The sequence below is a fragment of the Silurus meridionalis genome, chromosome 10 (genome assembly GCF_014805685.1).
Source record: "Silurus meridionalis isolate SWU-2019-XX chromosome 10, ASM1480568v1, whole genome shotgun sequence".
NCBI classification, from domain to species: Eukaryota; Metazoa; Chordata; class Actinopteri; order Siluriformes; family Siluridae; genus Silurus; species Silurus meridionalis.
In genome coordinates this window covers 13,554,804-13,571,468 of record NC_060893.1, presented here as the reverse complement: position 1 = coordinate 13,571,468, position 16,665 = coordinate 13,554,804, and the positions used below count along the sequence as shown (strand labels likewise).

The window sequence follows — 16,665 nt, the reverse complement described above, 5'->3', positions numbered from 1 at the left end:
AACTTCCAAAAAACTCAAATTTATATGTAGGATTTATATTTATGTTGCATATTTATTAAAAATTGTGCTTCAGAAGAAAAACAAATAATCAGTTCCTGCAGTAAACGAAAATAATAAGGCAAATTAAACACCTGCTACTTCTAACAGTGCACTGTGATATTTCTGAGGAAACACTCCTTTTATCACAAAGAGCTATTGAGGGCATTATTATTTAATTCAGTGCTTTCATAAATATTATTAAGATTAGTTTCTCAGGGCATCTTTTCCCACCTTACAAAGGTTTTCACTGCATGCACACCATGAAGAGTTTTTTTTTTTGCCATTTTAAGGTATTGCCATGCAATGTACTAACCATTAGACATGAAATACATAATAAATTAAAAAATTTATTTAAAAAAATACAATATAAAAAAAAACCAATTGTATTTATCACTACCCTGACTATCACCATTTCCACTAAAGATCTTAGTTTCTTAGTTAGCTACTAAGCTTCACTAATAAAACTCTACTGATTCCTTTTATTAACTATTTTTACACTGATTAATTAAAATTTTCTAAAATCTAAAAACCATCAATCACTCTGCATTTAAAGGGTTTCTGCTTATACCACCATTTACATACTGCCTTTGTATGGTCATGCTGTATTTCTATGATATTAAGAGTTGTACATACACAGTGAATGTGGGCAAGATCTGAATGAAATTATTAAACTTATCTTAGAAAGATAATGATCATAAAGATTTTTGATTGTAGTAAAGTGATTAACGGCATAAATTCCCAATATGACCAATTCTACATGGACACCTGACCTGCCAGCATTCCAAGTCATGCCTAAGGTGTTCAAGTCAAGTGGGGTTAAGTTGAAGATGTGTGCAGTCCCCTCAAGTTTTTCCACTCTTGGCAACCCATGTCTTCACGGACCTCACTTTGTGCACATGGACACTGTTATTCCAGAGGGAACGCTCAAAGCTACGGCATACAAAGACATCCTAGAGAACAGTATGCTTCTATTCTGCATAAGCTGCGTGGGGAAGGCCCACATGTGTGCTGGTCACATGTCCACATACTTTTGACAATAGTTTAGTTTGTCTAAAAAACTTAAGGCTTAATTGAAAAGAATTAATTTCTCACGTTATCGACTTTGCATATTTTCACATAATGCAAATGAAGTCATTTGGATGCATAAAAAAATTATTCATGAAAACAGTGAAAAAATATGATATGAAAATTTCAGCCAGTTAATGCGACACCACAATGGCATATAGCCTGGACAGTTTTGTTTTTTTCAATGTCGCTTTCCAAGGTTTCTAGGCAAATAGAGTCTGGAAAAAGTAAGATTACACTACATCTTTAACAGAATTAAAGTTGGAATTAAAGATTCTAATTACTGCACCAGAATTAGACATTTTGCATGAACAATGCTGATGACTGCTATACTATAAAAGTCTTTCTCTATACCAGTTTTTCCTCACAGAAAAAAGAGACTTGAGTACCTAGAAAAAAGAAACATTTTTTTGCTCTTCTTATAATCTTTGTTGTTTTGCTTAACACACAAGATGGTGAAAGGCTGCAGAAATACAAACATACTGCAAATTGCAAGCCGAGCAATGTGAGCTACAGTACCTCCAGAGACATTCTGCCTAATTTAAACATATTCTGATCTCTGTGTCCTTATCGATTTTTCCTGAAGTGGTCAAATAGCTTTTAGTTTGGTATGATGCATCACTGTTCCCACTCACATTGCCATGGTTGATGAAGTTGTGCTTGTGGGCGACGCGCTGGGCCTCTTCCTTTCCCCATGGATGTGAACGGCCCAGGAATTGGTGTACATGCCTTGGCTGGATGCAGACTCTACCATTATGCTCAGGAGCAGCAGGCTGGTTCTGAGCTGCAGCAAGAGCCAACGGACCTCCATGAACGCCACTGCAGCAGGTCTGAACACTCTATGTGTGTTTCTGAGAGAATCTGTCACTCTGGATTACATAGGCCAAATGGAAATGTGTCAAGACCTGCAGTAAACAAAACAGAGGGCTTAGAACTGAGCCTTATACAGATGGACAAACTCAGAGAATCAAAGCAGAACAAACCCCATGATAATCACAACCACAAAACAACTCTGAAGTAATGTATTTTGTTGAAAGAATGAGTAGAAATGCAAGACCACACACAAGCTTTCGCATTTTATTTCGTTCATACAAGGTGTATACAAACCCTCTGCAACCGGGAGGAGACAAACAACTCAATCTATGTTAGTGTAAAAAATGATAAAGTATTAAATCTTGCACACAGAAACCAAGCTTTGCTTGCTAACTGGAGCAAAGCATGTTGCACAAATGCCTAGGTTATCTGCTGTTTCCAAAATAAAAAAAAATAAATGACTGTAAGAGAGATCAGACAACGGAATTAGAAAGTGCTTGCTTGACAGTTTCCTCGAATGCATAAAGGAGAAATCATAAACAGCATAAATGTGAATAGATCTGTTTAAACAATAACCTAGCGCTGTGACAGTAGCGGTAATACGGTGAAACTGTTAGTGAAAACATTTTGTTTGTTAATTTGATTTTATGTAAAATGAAGCTGCAGAAGTATCCAATAAAATGTTCTTGTTTGTTTGCTATTAGTAATATAAATATTACATTTTCAGTTTTTGTTGCTACACTCAGTTTTTGTACACACTGGGCAAAAAAAAAAAGAGGTCTAAGCCAAAAAATGGCAAAAATGAATGCAATCAGCTAACAGATGAGTTAGTTTTGTTCCATTCAATGTTGGTCCTTAAAACATTTGATGAGTAAAATTCTGCAAACCCAGAAATGGGTTGAATTTGACATCAAGCATTTTAATCATCATGATTTTATCTTTGCATACAGATACTTTAAGAATAGGTAAGTTTCCGTGTTATTTCCCCCCTCAAACACTGCATTATAATAAATGAGTAAACAGTGGCACAGGAGTCCTAGCAATGCATTTATTCAATTCTTGCAAATTTTCTGGCCAATGATTTCTTAAAGAGGTGTGTAAGTAAAAAACGTCCACATAATATACCTGAAATATGAAAATATTGTAGAAAATGAAAAATTAAACATAAAGCTTTTGCATTTTCTGCTCATGCTCTCTTGTTCTTGCTCGAGGGAAGCTCTCTACAGGATCATGATACAGATGAGATGTTGTTAGATTCAAGCAGGTCTATAGGGACTAGGTGGGTTCTACTGAATACAGAACAAGCTCATTGTTTTTCCCTAGAGCCCACTGCGAAGTTGTACATCTCTCTACAAGAGAGAAAAACCCAAACAACACAGGCTGAATAAGAAGCAGCCCTGGGGCCCAATTTCTGCAACATCTTCGATAAAAAGAAACAAGTCTTTTGCCTGTACTTTTTTTTTTTTTATGCTTAATAAATTGTGCATGTCCTATGAACCTAATTATCCAAAACTTAAACAGAAAATCTGTCAAAATCAACATATAATTTCCAGTAAAGTATTGTAGTCAATTGTGGACCATTGTGCCATTATCTCAAAAACACGTGCAGAGGAAAAATTAATATGTGAACAGCACAGCAGTATGTGAGACAGTAAAAAGCAGAACAGTGTAGCGCTCAGAAAACAAACAGACTGTCACATCTGCAATCTGTATTGCTGTACTCATTAAGTTCAGGTAGTGTGCAGTGAGCTGAAAGAGAAAAGTAAGCTCCCTGCCCATCATCAAACTCTCAGAGGGATGGCAGATGGAAAAAGGAGACTGTGTGAGAAAGACAACAAAGAATGATGAATGATTGCAAAAGTGTAGTGAGAGACTTTTTAGAGCATCTCCTGATACTAGAGCAAATGTGCAGGAACTGTGGAAATTAATCAGATCATAAAATAGGTAATAAGGTCAGTTATTTTTTTCTTCAAACATCCTCTCTCTCTCTCTCTCTCTCTCTCTCTCTCTCTCCCTTTTGTTTTTCTCTCTCATTGCATAGACAATAAATTGCTAGTTTGTACTGCAAAAGTACTAACTATATATTTTTAGTTATTCACACACCGAAAAACAGCAAACAGCAGCAAATGGATATTGGCTAACTTAGAATATCATAACCACAGTGTAATTATCCTCCAACTACCTTAATTACTTTTCATTATAACTGCAAAACCATACAGGGAGACACCATGATCGGCTTCATAAAATAAAAAATATTATAAAAATAAAAAAATTATAAAAATCAAAAAAAAAAAAAAAAAGAAAAATATTATATATATATATATATATATATATATATATATATATATATATATATAAAGGTTTAAATTGGAATAAAAGGATAGTTTCTTTTCTGTTCTAAAAAAAAAAAAAAAAATATATATATATATATATATATATATATATATATATATATATATATATATAGGCTTTTTATGTGAAAGCTACATTTAACTGTCAGCTGCAGAAAGCCGAACCAACTGTAAAAAAAAAAAAAAAAAAAAAAATCAATCTGCTCATCTACACAGTTCAGCCCCAACTAAGCATTTGGAACACTGAGTACAGAAGATAATCAGGTGTCCTGATGGCAGTAATTGTTACGGAGCTGTCAAAGTATAAAAAAAAGCTTGAAATCATTTATTTGCAAAAGGTTTACTCATAACTGAGATTTCTAGGACGTTGCGAGTTTTGTTCGGTGCATTTCAAATAAAGCCCCATCGATTGTTTTACGGCACAAAACACTAACTTATTAAATGAACATTATATTGAAGTCACTCAGTAGATCTGAGCTGGTGATTCCATATTCGAAAATTAGGCAAGTACATAAATGTCGAACTTAAACGAGATTCTAAGGCGCAAGAAATATTCCTCAGTGCAGTCAAGCAGCAGAGGAATGCGCAAGTCTTCTCTGCCATACTTCAATCTGCCATAACTTGACTGGTATCATAAAAACAGAGAGACTTTCCTTATTGGCACAATGACACGCAGCATTTTATGCTTAGTAGTTGTTTATTAAGTGCACAGACCATATAGTCACGTGCAAAAATGTTATTGACGCATAAAAGAAATTAATGATCTGCACGGGTGTATATAACTTGTTTACTTATAACTGTGGCAATTTCTTTTAATAACTTGGAGAATTATTTTGCTTAACATTTGGTATGTTATTGGTGTTGTGCAGCCTATAGTTGTGTTTTTATAAATGCTGGTTGTAACATTACGAATTCCAAGTGTGTATCATCAATTGTGTTTAGTTTAGAATGACTAAATTGTTCCTACAGAGTAAAGTCATAATCTAATCAAACACTCTTCACGACTGCAGTCTTTGTGTGTGCCATTAAAAAAACCTACTAACAAACATCAGTATAAGGGAGAAGTTTAGAAGTTGGTGAATTTTTTTATTAATATTTATTTGACGCTCATTACTAACCATGAAGTCAGGACCAAATCTATATTGTCCCCATGTCCTAATAGCAGCATAATTTTACTTTCTGTATGTACATACTGACAGTGATTCCAATTCAGTGCTGGATGTTATGTGCCACGTCTCTCTGTCATACATGGTTGGGTCTGGGATGTCATCATTTTTTTTCTCAATGTGTAATAAGTACAGAGAGCAAAGGACAGCCTGACAGTGACACTAGTGCACTGATTCTTCTGGGGAGGGTGAGAAAAGTAATTATCCTTGCTTAATAACTTCATGTCAGACAACACTACATAGACCTAATGACCTACACTCACTTTGTCAGTTTAAGACCTGTGGAGCATGGAGACTAGAGCTATACATACTGAGGCACTGTGATATAACAGTATAATACAAAATGTTCAAGTATATCGTAGAATGCTTTGCTAGAAATATTTTAGTAATATCGATTTTTTTTCCTTTTCTAAATTAATCCTGGTTGGTTTCTCATTAGAAATGAGAACAAATACAAACTCTGTGCATTAAAAAGCCTTAAAATCTCCAAATTTCTAATAGACAGTGCATTCCCTTAGTCCATTAGCATTAGTACTGCATTGCAAGCTGACATAATTCCATCTTTTACAGGTGGCGCCAAGTGATTTTATTTGCATGTTATCAATGGCCCTTATTCATCCATGTTGCATAAAAATGAGCGCAGATTTAAGTGCATGAAAAACTGTCATGAAACTGCCAAATCAATACAAGTGGTGAATGCAATTAATAACTCCACTTTAGCTGTGCAGACATTTGCTCTTGCCCACTGGTTCCTTATTTGTCATATGAATGTGGCACACCACAATTTACCCCAAACCCCTAAGCTAATTTACATGAATTGCTATACATTATGCAAGCATTGCAACAGTGAGCCAATAAAAGAGCCGCTTTCAGCAAGCATTTTAGTGAAGCAGAGTTAGACGTGATTGTGTGTGAGAGTACTTGAAATAAAATGCTGAAAGCCACAAAAAATAATAAAAATTTAAACTATAAAGCATGTCAAGAGAGGAAAGAGGTCTGCTTTTGCAATCTTGTTTTTGCTTAAATTAACGTAATCATAAAGGCTTATAGATAGTTAAGAAAATGTGCCTTGTTTTCCATCCTAACCTACACTTGTAGATCTGTAAAACCTGGAAATTTAATTTAAGCTTTATTTATACATTTATAAAAGTGAGCAATGTTTCCATACTGAACCACAGCTGGTGCAGTTTTAAGGTGTTAGAAAGTCATGCTGTGTCAAGCCTTGTAAAGCAAATGTTCTGACAGAGGAAGGTCTGGTAGAAATATGGTGAATTGAACAGCAGATGACTGATATCAACAGATCATGTGTTGAAAAACAGGGGAAATCAGGTATCTATATCTAAGTCAATACATCCTCAGGTTCTCAGCCTAATGCAGCACCACAAATGTGCTATTAATCAAATGCGCTAATAAGGATCAAATGTCTGTGCGTCTGAATCGCATTAACAAATTACAAGCTGACATTATTCAAACTGCATTCAATATAATATAGTAGGTTCCTGTGATATTAATTATAATTAATGAGATGTATTTTACACGATAGTTATTGCTGCTACTGGTTTTGATTTTGATTATCAGCAAATCAAACATATTGCAAGCTGTTAAAATATTATTACTCAAATTCCTACGACCAGGTTTAAATGTACATAGCTAAATGAATAAATCCCATTGCCTGTGTCTTTCTTCCTGGGAAACCTTCAGCCTTAATTACCTACTGATTTTCTATTACCACCACAGTGCTGTGATGAGTTTAGTCTAATCCAGGCCCTGGTTTTTAGTCTCTCTCTCCGCACATGTTGCCTCTGAGAGAAAAAAAAGTTGGGTGATAAGATTACTGTCTTTATGCCTGAACTGTACTCCTATACCTGCAACTGTCTCTTAAAAACAGGCATTAAAATCATTGACCACAGGTTTCTTTAACAGAAAAACATTTATAATAATAATAATAATAATAATAATAATAATAATAATAATAATAATAACAGTCACTAAACTAGATATCAGCAATACCTCACAGTATCTTTGTTACTTTACTGCATTTACTGCAAATGATTAACTAAAATGGAAGACTCAAAAATAAAATAAAATAAAATAAAGAGAGAAATCATGAGCTATTACTTACTTCTGCCTTCCAAAGAGTAGTCAGATGTTTTTGGTGAAATTGTTGCTTAGGGTAAAATGTCTAAGGTTGGTGTTAAGTTCAGCCAAAAGTAGAACAATGAGCTTAAATCTAATTTACTGCAGCTTGCGGAGAGCTTTTTTTTTTTTCTTTTTTTTTTCTTGCAAGTATTACATTTATTCTGCATAATAACTGTCAACCAAGTAATAGGCTTTGTGGCTCAGCGATTGTCTTTACAGAATTTGAATAGCTTTCTAGTTACATAGTTGAATACTTGATTTACAGTGCTAAATAAGACAGAGCAGACTTTGGCCATGGTGCTGTACATCTCATCTAAGTTTTTCTTCACAACCCTTTGTTTTCTGGAGCTAGATCTGCCCGGTACACATTTACATGAATGGAATTTGAATGGAATTCAGGGCATCAAATTCATCTCATTTTGAGGGCTCAGCAGCAGCAGCTTGGAGCTGCTGGGATTTGAACTCATGACCTTGTTAGACTTTTTTTTTTTTTCACCAGAAGCAACCTTTATGCCATCATTGTATAAGCATCAGTGATCATCACTAACAGTTTCTAACACTAATAGATATAAACATTGACTATGATGAGGGGATATATATATGGTGATATATCATTACAGCATTTGCTCTAAATATCATTTGATTTCATACTCTTTTCAGAGAAATAGACTTTGGCTTGATTTGTCCTTATTAGAAAGTCCACAGCAGTTACAGAGATATTATATATAGAGCTGTATTTTTCAAAGTCTGAAGGAGCTTTCTTTAGACTAACAAGGAAGGGAACTCGCTGGGCAGAGCAATGAAAAATACTATACGGTTAACTACAGTTTGCTCTGTTTTATGGCTGATGGATGGATGGATCATCCTTTATAAGGTCTTTGGGTGGAATTGACCTGAGAGTAATAAAGGGTTGGGAAAAAAACGGTGTGTGTGTGTGGATGTGAAGATTTAAGTACACTAACACACTTTCCCACATTTCTAGCAGTAAAGGTCATTATTCGAGTTTGTCTAATATAGGGTGGTGTGAACAAGTGTTTGCCCCCTTCCACATTTCTTATTTTTGTGCATGTTTGTCACACTTTAAAGTTTCAGATCATCAAACTAATTTAAATATTAGTAAAAGATAACACAAGTGAACACAATATGCAGTTTTTAGATGAAGGTTTTTATTACTGAGGGAAAACAAAATCCAAAACTACTTGGCCACGTGTGAAAAAGTGTTTGCCCCCCTGTTAAAACTGTGGTTTATCACACCTGAGTTCAATTTCTCTAGCCACACCCAGGCCTGATTACTGACACACCTGTTCACAATCAAGAAATCTCTTAAATAGGACCTGCCTGACAAAGTGAAGTAGACCAAAAGATCATCAAAAGCTAGACATCATGCCGAGGTCCAAAGAAATTTAGAGACAAATGAGAAAGAAAGTAATTGAGATATCTTAGTCTGGAAAGGGTTATAAAGCCATTTCTACAGCTTTGGGACTCCAGTGAACCACAGTGAGAGCCATTATTCACAAATGCAAAACCATGGAACATTTAAGAACCTTCCCAGGAGTGGCTGGCCGACCAAAATTACCCCAAGAGCACAGCGACCACTCATCCAAGAGGCCAAAAAACATCCAAAGAACTGCAGGCTTTACTTGCCTCAGTGAAGGTCAGTGTTCATGACTCCACCATAAGAAAGAGACTGGGCAATAATAGTCCAGGACGAAAACCACTGCTGAGCAAAAAGAACATAAAGGCTCTTCTCGGTTTTGCCAGAAAACATCTTGATAATCCCCAAGACATTTGGAAAAATACTCCGTGGACTGACGAGACAAAAGTTGAACTTTTTGGAAGGTGTGTGTCCCATTACGTCTAGCATAAAAGTAACATCGCATATCGGAAAAAGAGCATCATACCAACAGTAAAATATGGTGGTGGTGGTAGTGTGATGGTCTGGGGCTGTTTTGCTTCTTCCAGGTCCTGCTGGTCCTGCCATGATCCAAAACACACCAGAAAGTCCACCTCTGAATGGCTGAAGAAAAACAAAATGAAGACTTTGGAGTGGCCTAGTCAAAGTCCTGACCTGAATCCTATTAAGATGCTGTGGCATGACCTTAAAAAGGCGGTTCATGCTCAAAAAAAACTCTAATGTGAATTACAACAATTCTGCATAGATGAGTGGACCAACATTCCTCCACAGTGCTGTAACAGTCTCAATGCAAGTTATCACAAACACGTTTTCACACAGGGCCAAGCAGTTTTGGATTTTGTTTCCCCCTCAATAATAAAAACCTTCATTTAAAAAACTACATGTTGAGTTCACTTGTGTTATCTTTTACTAATATTTAAATTAGTTTGATGATCTGAAACATTAAAGTGTGACAAACATAAAAACAAATAAGAAATCAGGACACTTTTTCACACCACTGTAGACTGATCACATACTGTACAGTTTTTCTGTTATTTCTGAAAGATGTGACAAGAAAACCTTTTTGGTTTTGAGTAATAGATAAACACAATTATTACCAATTATCATGAAAACCTGGTTTAATTTATGTTTTATGCAAAGTATTGATTATGTTTATTTGATGCTTATATCAAACAGAGAGAAATGGATTGCAAAGTTCTTAAAAATCCTATATACACACTAAAATCAAAAAAATGTTTAATGTCTATGGTGTTTTGGCCCCTCAGTCAGTCCCAGATCAATTTGACCCACTGAATACCCTATTGAACCAAAAAGTGAGAGCTGCACAGGAGCTGATAAGCTAACAGGCCATTCACAGACCAGTAGTTTTGCATTGTGATGAAAAACAAAAAAAAAGTGTTTTAAACACATATTTGTTTGTTTCTTTTAAGTATTTTTATTTATTTTAGAATAATCAGACATAGTTACAGCAGATAAGTTTCTATTTTTTCAATCCTATATTTTTATTTATAATATAATCTTTCCTGCCAGCAGGAAATAATAAATATTACAGAATAGTGTTTAATATGGCTGTTGCAATGGGCTGGTCCACTAACTGTAATTACCAAAACAATTATCCCACAAACTGATCCAATCAGGTTCAGCACATATAATAAAAAAACTTTCTTTCGGCTTCTCCCATTAGGGGTCGCCACAGCAGATCATCCACATGTTTGATTTGGCACGTTTTTATGCAGTATGCCCTTCCTAACGCAACCCTCCCCATTTATCCGGGCTTGGGACCGGCACTAAGAGTGGCTGGGGGTGGTTCCCTGAACGGGTTCAGCACATATAATGAGTAACCTAATATTCCAACATACCACAATAACATGACTTAGTATATTAGAATATTTTCAACAAAATATTCATTTCACAGTAGCTCCATGAAATCAAATTGCTGTTCTGCCAAACTTATACAAAATGTACAGTTAATATTGTACCTCAACAAGATATAGTATGTAGTGTACAAACAGAGTTGACTACAGAATGCAAGGTTTTCAACTTTTCCTTTGTAAGCTTTTTGTGGAAAAATATGAATAACTTGTGCTGATCTACACTCAACATTTTTTCCTCAGGCTGAGTCCCATATCATATACCACACTAACTAGAGTGCCTAAACAGTAATGATACCAATGGTGTCATGAAATAATATTTGGTACAGTATTAGGCAAGTAGTTGTGATTGTTCTTAATTAGAGAGAGTAACTTTATTGTGCACATCAGTGTGACTGTAACAGTGAATGAGCACCAGATGGGAGAATAAGAGCTTGTTTCTTATCTAATACCAGCTGGTTAATGCTTCCTGTGGCTTGCCTGATCAAACAGCAGGGCCTATGCATCACTGATGCTGCACTGTAACTGTATCATAAACTACGCATAACCAGCCAAACAAACAAGTCACACTTGGGCCCAGATGACTGAGTGTTTATGTTTTGCCAGTAACATTAAACTATGATTTGTTATTTAAATTTTTTACTCCATGTATTTTCTTAGATATAATTGACTTTAAATACAAATAAACTCCCCAACACTGCCATGTAGTATCATGATGGGCTTCTAGCACCTAGCTGGGTAACAAAACAGACTCTACAACAAAATAAAATCAGCATCGATATATGAACGCCTTACCTATAATAAATGACAATTGAATTCCTTACTTTTAATTTTAAAAAGTACCTTATCTGTTCTCCAAGGAAAACACAAACTTTTTCATCTAAAAATCTTTTACTCTTACTCCCATTTGATATGTTTGCGCTCTCTCTCTCTCTCTCTCTCTCTCTCTCTCTCTCTCTCTTTTATTTTATTTTAACCACTGTATGGGTGCAGGCTCTTCATTTACAGCCAGTTCCGACCCTGACATCCTTGACACAGCACTGATTGTAAATTTCTATTACAGGATTGACAGCTCTGGAACATCATTTTGTAAAGTATTCTTTCGCTCCTGCCTCAGTAATCATGTTTTTTTTTTCCCCCCAGACAAAAAAAAAAAAAAAATCAGCTGATTGTTGTCAATAACGAACACTAAATGTTAATGAAAAAGTGATGCTTGTGTTCTTTGTTCTCTTGCACCAGCCACAGCACTGTTTTACTGCAGTACAATACACTTCAAATGCTCGGCGTTTGCCAAGTATAAGGCACTTACACACATCTGTTTTGTGCAATGGCCAAATATTACTCATGTATTATAAATGTGTAAAATATGTATGTGATTTTATTTCACCTATAAGGACTGACTTCTTTGTTCATGAGCAGTAACATGACAGCAAAAATAAATGTACCAGCATCAACAACATTAACAACAACTGATGCATTAACAACATTCAGCAATAACATAATAATAATAATAAAAAACTCCTTCCTAATTTTGTTTATGTCCCTCTTGTGCCACCAAAACAGCTCTGAGGCATAGAGTCCTAAAGACTTCTGAAGGTGTGCTGTGGTATCTGGCACCAAGATGTTAGCAGCAGGTCCTTTAAGTCCTGTAAATCGTGAGGAGGGGCCCTAACGGATTGGACTTGTTTGTCCGGTAAATTCCACAGATGCTTGATTGGATTGAGCTTGGAGACTTTGAAGGCCAAGTCAACACCTCAAACTCAGTGTGAAACCATTCCTCTGTGATTTTTTGCAAGTGTGGCTGATGCATAATCCTGCTGAAAGAGGCTATTGCCCCTTTGGGAATGCTTTTGCCATGAAGTAGTGGAATGGGTCTGCAACAATGTTTAGGTTGATGGTATTATGACTCAAGCTTTCCCAGCTGAACACTGCCCATAGCATCTCACAAACTCTGCCCAACCAAGCCGCCATCTTCCATTGTCATTTCTGATGCTCACACAATCACTGAACACAGTGGCTTTCTATCAGAGCCAGCACTAATAATAATATTAATAAACAGCAATGATAAAATGTACTTTAGTGTAAATAATGCAGGTGATGTCTTACTAGTAAGTTTGCCAGAAATCATCTCCGCAATAACACTTTATCAAATATTATGCTTTAACACTATAGTTAGTAGTGCTTATGTTTTTCTAAAATTCACACATTTTCAGACAGAATTGTAAAAAAAAAAAAAAAGTTTTTTGTGGGTATGTAAAGCTTTTGAGGTGACAGCTGCTATTATGTGCTTTGATTAGAGCGAGAAGATGAGGGTCACTGAAGCGAAATCCCAGGGCAGCATAGTGACACAGTACATAATAATCAAAATGATGATGCAGTAAATTCAGTCTCCAGAATACACGATGTGACTAGAGATGGAGAACAACACATACTGCCAGAATTGCTGGAAAATGAAAAAAAGCTTTCTCTGTACATTTTAACACAATTGTCAAAAATGCTGAAGTTTTTGTTAATTAATGGAGATTTGTATCATTAGCGTTAAACCTTTTGCGCTCATTAGGGAATGTTGCGACAGTAGCATTCCTGACTGAGCCATTCTTCTGCTGTAAAATTGTTTACAATCAATTTATGGTATATTGGGTGTATTGCATCCCTCATGCCCAGTGTTATAGGGTAAGCACCGGATCCAGTGTGACCCTGACCAGGAAAAATGAAATGAAAGAGTGAACTGACACTGAAGTATGCCCTACTCAAATTCACAACCAAAAACAGAAGCAAAACTTTAGAAAAATGGTTTTCATGCTTGTGACCTTTGACATTGATTTAAATATTCTCAATGATATTGTGATGTGAGATTCACGTTTCCATTCCACTCGTATTTCCACATGGATGTCCTGTGCAGTCCAACAGGATGCAGTTCCAAACTGTTAAAAAAAAGCTTAAACGATTCCAATTCATAATATGCTCAAATTGAACATATCTCACCATCAGGTTTAACAATTTTTTTTCCCCAACCTCTTAATGTTTCTTCTTTCCACTATCTCCCTTCTCTACTCTGTTCATTTTAATAATCAGAGATCGAGCTCTAGGAGTGGATTTCTGTAAAGCTCCACTGTGCAACATCTATTATTAGAAGTGTCTGGATTAATTGCATGTTTCCCTCGAAGGAATAATGGTGGTCATTAAGATCCAATTTGTACCTTAATTATTTTCCTCTAAACATATCTTCGAGGGTACCACTTTAGAGACATGCATTTGTACCTTAAAATCCTAGTCTTGTACCTTTTTTCCTTCTGAGAATACATTTAAAGTAAATGCATTGAAGTCTCCGAACCATGTCTGACAGTTCACATTAACTGCAAGCTGAACACAATTAAAATTATGTTAATGCAGTAAATGGACCAGAGCTGCCTAATAAGAATCCGATGCACACTGCAGGGTTTATTTTTTTAAAGGTGTAAATAAACCCTCTGCTTTTCGGACTTCTAGAGTTGTTGCTTTGAAACCTGCCATTATGCCTTTAACACAGCTCGCTTATTAGTGGTACAGTTGTACTAAGGATGATCATTATCTTTTGCCCTCGAGCGTTTCCTGAATGCACTGTAGGAGCGAGCTGGGCTTTTAACTATTGTTGTCCCCCTGTTCTCTGTGTTCTGTAAACAAAAAAAAGATTATACAGCAACATAAGCACTCTCATCATCAAACACCTGTCACATTTAATGCCCAGGAGGTCCAGTGACAGCTATATACAATATCTAGGGTTTTTATATGCGAAAAAAAGGTGTTAAAAATAATGTTTTCATGGGGACCAGGTGCTACAAACAAACAAATCTGATTTCATTTGGGGTACATGCTGATTAGGTGCATTAATAATTATGTCAAGGAAAAGTCTTTCACAAGGAGGAATGTAATACAAATGTGTGTGTGTGTGTGTGTGTGTGTGTGTGTGGTTGACAGTTTAAACTACAGTAGCAAAACAAACACAGGGTGTGTGTTAAGAATAGAACAAGAAGGATCGTGGCTACAAACTCACCCGTTGCGTCTCCCATATAAGTCAAAAACATGTCCGAGTCCAATTTCCCCCTGTTTAACAAAAAAAATGTCAAAATAAATGAAGAAACTGAGAAAGTCAGTGAGCCAGTGCAGCGTGCATTCTGAGCTTCAATCTCTGGTGGAAGAACAATGCCGTTATCGGAACAACAGTATAACAAAGTAACCCGGGGCGTGTTGATCAACCCACACCGACCAACTTCTTCTACACCAGCGGTCGCACATTCCCTGGCACGCGCCGCGTTACATTACTCACTGGCGTGTGTCCACGCGCCTCAAAGAAACGCTGCTCCTCCTACAGACGCGTCCGGCATAATGAAGCTGTCATCCCGCTTTCCGCCGTGGAAATGTCCTGCTCTCACAACTCGTAATTCTCCCGATTCCGTGCACGCGCTGCTCCGCCGGAGCATCCTCATTGTGACACGTCAAACCGAAGCGCGCTCGTGAATCTCAAGCGGAACCGGGGGAAACCTCCACGCACGCACGCACACACACGCGCGCGCTTTACGAGCCGTCCACGCGAGCCCGAACCCAGCATCGCGTTCCATTAAAATAATAATACATATTAAATAACCCACAAGCCCCGAAGACCAAAGTTTCACTACTGCTTTGTTCCCTCTAGTCCTCTGGAGCAGCTCCTTGGTTTGGATCACGCCACGCCATGCCCCTCATGATGCTTCATTTTCATAAGTGTATCAGGGATGCTCACGTTACAGATGTCAGTGTGAACGCTACCAGTGCAGGATCAGCGACCAATCCACACATTCTTTTGTCACTAGACCTGGCCTACAAATCTCAGGAAATACGTCATGGAGCGAATGTGGGTGTAACTTGCTGGCTTTTACCGCCATCTACCGGCAGACTAAAGAAAGCAGATCAACGCGTTCGGCTGCTGTTACTCTAGTGATTAGTTTTGCGATGCGACTCACAAATAGTTGTTTGTGTTTTCGTGCACATGAAAAGAATCTAGTTAATACGCTTTTTTTTCATTATATGTGGTGGTGTGTGTGGTGTGAGGGGGTATTTGGTCACATGACAAGAGCCATGATTTGAGCTGATGTCTGTTGAACTCTATATGAAGTTAATTATTACTATACTCCAGCATGTTCCTTACATATGATCATAAATAAGGATTTAAATAAAATTCTGAAATAATAAATAATAATGCTGTAGGGTACTTGCACATTTTGGCTACATCCATCCAGTACACGTAAAAATGTGATATCAATAGCTGTTGGTCACCCTAGCTGTCTACTGTACACACACGCACACACACACGCAGTATATATATACACACACACACACGCAGTATACACAGTATATATATATATATATATATATATATATACTTTACATTAATTTTAAGTTCATATCTCTAGCATTGTATTCCTAACAAGCAATCCAGAGGAGCATGATTATAAATGATGTCCTTCTTTATATGTCCTTCTTCATAATCCTATATAATGAATAAAGTGCAATTGTGTAACTGAGAAATTAATTAAACATATTATTTATATTAAACATAAAGTCTAATATAAAGATATCAAGTGTCACTAATGAAGACTTGTTTGTGGCCTATCCAAGCCTATCCATTTCAGGCCTAAGCCATTTTCATGGTTTCCAAGAAACACTATTCACAGTAATCTCGTGTATTTTGGGCTGTTCAGATTTGCACATGCTCAGCAGGAGTAAGTGGTTTCCAATTGAAGAGAACTCCAGCAAGAAGTATGGCTCAGGCAGGACCAGAAGGGTGCAGA

General features: G+C 36.5%; 1 protein-coding gene across 1 annotated transcript in view; it reads right to left on the bottom strand.

Moving 5' to 3' along the window:
* furinb (furin (paired basic amino acid cleaving enzyme) b) overlaps nt 1-15,674 on the bottom strand; it is an 87,145-nt gene extending 71,471 nt beyond the window's left edge. Inside the window, 3 exon segments of the mRNA XM_046860019.1 lie at nt 1,740-1,804; nt 1,807-2,009; nt 14,892-15,674. Coding sequence (XP_046715975.1) covers nt 1,740-1,804; nt 1,807-1,915 — 174 coding nt within the window. The 5' untranslated portion in view covers nt 1,916-2,009; nt 14,892-15,674.
* Nucleotides 15,675-16,665: the final 991 nt, after the last annotated feature.